Genomic DNA, 2,883 nt, shown 5'->3' on the forward strand with positions numbered 1-2,883 from the left:
TATGTATATATATATATTATAATATATATATATATANATNTATATATATATATATATATATATATATATATATTTTATGTATCTTTTACTCTATGAGTGTGTGACGTGCATGTGTACAGGGCGATTTCAGTTAAAACTCTTATCATTTGATGTTGTCCTGGAATTCGCCAGTAGAATATTATACATGTTGATGCCCATATATTTGGTCTTGATATATTTATCCTAGTGGCTGTTACTGCTCGTATCGTATTCTAATTAATGTTTCAGATCTGTGCTATAAATATATGTTAGGTGAAAACACAAGGCAGGCGTAAACGTGAGCTATACCACTGTATAACACACGGTGCTATTCAAAGCAAAGCATCATTACTTGTATATTTTCATTTTTAATTGTCGGAACTACCGTGAAGTTATTCAATTTTACAAATTTATACGTAGTGCCGTGTATAAATGCCCGTACATGAACAGTGTGCAACAGTGTTGTGCACGTATATATTTCGAGTATAAACGTTTTTTAATTCCAAGATTTAAGCGCAGTCTAAGTTGATAGGCTATATTATGTGTGCTGATCTACCCACGCCCGATTTGTCAATGAGATTTGACGCTTAACATTGGAGTATTTATACCTCATGTGATCATATACGAAAATATACGCAGTTATGTACAGTTGCATGCACGTGACCGTATCTTACATACCACCTTCCGCGTTATTAACTTCCGAATACAAATTCGAGAATGTATCTCGTATGCAACAATCTTCTATGCTGGACAGTATCATCGTATATACAGAGGAGTTTTAGACTCATGCTGTCATATATGTATAAACTGATTGTACCTGAATGATGAACACGTTTCTTTCCACCTCCGGTTTGTGATTCGGTAATCAATAACAGGAGGCATGTTTCAGCCTGCGCACTATAATTCACATTGTAAAAATTATACAATAATTTATTCCTGTTTGTGCGATATGTGATGACGCTACTCCTTACTGTTTGTGATTAGATTACTGGTTATGTCCCTCGTTATGTCGCGCTCCGTTAAGCTGTCCTTGCGCGTCGCTAAGATTTGTCCTTGTATAAGTCTCGTGGCTACTTGATGATTCATTTTTAGATGGTACTGGGAATGCGTGAGAAGAGAATCAATTTGATCAATTTCAATTCAGTGAAGAGTGAACACAGTTGTGGTAGTTGCATATTTGGTCTAAGTATTTCATCGGATATGGGATTCCGCGTTAATCCCTCAAGCTGAACGCGATGAATTGTAATACTTGCACGATCACTTCATTTAAGGCTTCGAACATACCTGTAAGCTCCTCCATGCTTCGTATCTTCGCGTACAATTGTCCACGGGGCATTGATAGGCCCTATTTAGTCCCGCACTTTGTCTCCGAACACTATAATGGATGTTGAAAAGAATCAGAGACGAGCATCGTGTATCGCATTTAACTGCCGCCAAATCCTGTTTGCAATTACTAAGAATAAACTTCTTCGAACTTACCTCGCTCGCCGTGCTTTGTTTTTTTGTCTCTGTGTGGCCGGATTTTGTATTCGAGCGATTTTCATCTTATTTTGGGGTAGAGAATATATGCTTGGAGTTGCTAAGCTATCCAGACTCAACCTTGGTGCCGGATTAATACTTGGTGGTATATGCTGCGAGGGTTTCAAATCTACGTGGCCATCATTTGGATGTTGGCCACCGTGTGCGATTTGTGGCAGGTAGTCGCAGCTAGTTAAAGTGGGCTGGAAACGTATTTGTTCGTGCAGACCAGACACCGGGTTCAATCCCATGTTAAGCCCCATGTTTGATACATCTGTGTGAGATGTACTATAGTTCTTGTGCAAGCGATAACCGGGATTGCTGCTCGCAAACTCAGTTGCTGATGTGTATGAACCTGGAAAATAAAGCTCTGACGAGCCTCCACTGAACTCGGCTTCAGACAGTGAGGAAAGAGCTGACTTATATGGTGTCGGTGATACATTGGAAAGGTCTGACAAGGACTGTGATTTCATTATACCCAAGTTTGGACGAGAACCTATATCATCGCTGACAGATCCAATTCGACTGCACGGCCTCGACGGTGACACGAGTGGACGATGCGGAAAGACTTGTGAGGGGTGCTCTGTATTTATGCTGTTTAGGTTTCCCGATTGTGTATGTGTATCGCAATTTCGTGTATCTTGACCAAACATGTAAGGTTCAGCTTGAGAGTTCACCGAATGCATATTTGGAAGCGGAGCACTATCGTAGCGAAGTGCCGACATAGAAACACTCCTTTGTGATTGCCCAAGACGAGGCGCACCTGGTATATTGAAGTCAAGGCTACTATCTTGAACTGCCGTAGGTACCGGGATCAGTGACGAGCTTCTGTACCGTATCAAATCGGGCGATTCTTGCGTGTTTATAGGCTGCTCAAGGGAGGATGTGTAGCTATTTCGATTTGGAATTGTTATCTCGTTGTTAGAAAACCTACATATGTCCTCAAGAATCGCCATCAGCGAATCATTACCCGAAAACGACATGTCCTTGGTGTTCGTTTGCGTGTGCCCTTGGATGAAAGTATTTGTTACGTCCTGGAAAGAAGCCATTTTAAACAACTACAGCTGTTATGGCGTCTCTGCTATGTGCGTTTGTTTGAAGAGGTTATAAGAATGTGCCTGTACTGCGAAATTATGTATAAGGGTCAGATACGGCGATTTGTACACTGCTACACCTAAATGACTGTCTTGTCGTTTGGTTCCAAAAGAAGTATGCTTATTTCTAATGTACGATTACTATTCGGTGCAGGATTTGACGTGTAATGAAAGTATGTGATTGAACAGTGTTGCAAAATATCATACAGTTCAAATAGTGCCACTGTTTTGCTAATTTGCAAGTCAGTATATG

At 40.4% G+C, this 2,883-nt stretch overlaps 1 protein-coding gene across 2 annotated transcripts; it reads right to left on the reverse strand.

The window, feature by feature from the left end:
* Positions 1-944: 944 nt before the first annotated feature.
* Positions 945-2,867, reverse strand: SARC_04228. 2 transcript variants are annotated; one of them, XM_014301953.1, is made up of 3 exons: positions 1,498-2,867; positions 1,303-1,393; positions 945-1,116 (listed from the first exon to the last, which is right to left on the reverse strand). In XM_014301953.1, exons 1-3 carry the CDS (start codon positions 2,583-2,585, stop codon positions 979-981), a joined length of 1,317 nt encoding a protein of 438 aa, XP_014157428.1. In that variant the 5' UTR covers positions 2,586-2,867; the 3' UTR covers positions 945-978. The 2 variants fall into 2 exon arrangements, with proteins under 2 accessions (XP_014157428.1, XP_014157427.1); XM_014301952.1 differs by having other exon boundaries at positions 945-1,393.
* Between the last annotated feature and the right edge of the window lie 16 nt (positions 2,868-2,883).

This window comes from Sphaeroforma arctica (assembly GCF_001186125.1).
Source record: "Sphaeroforma arctica JP610 unplaced genomic scaffold supercont1.231, whole genome shotgun sequence".
Classification (NCBI taxonomy): domain Eukaryota; class Ichthyosporea; order Ichthyophonida; genus Sphaeroforma; species Sphaeroforma arctica.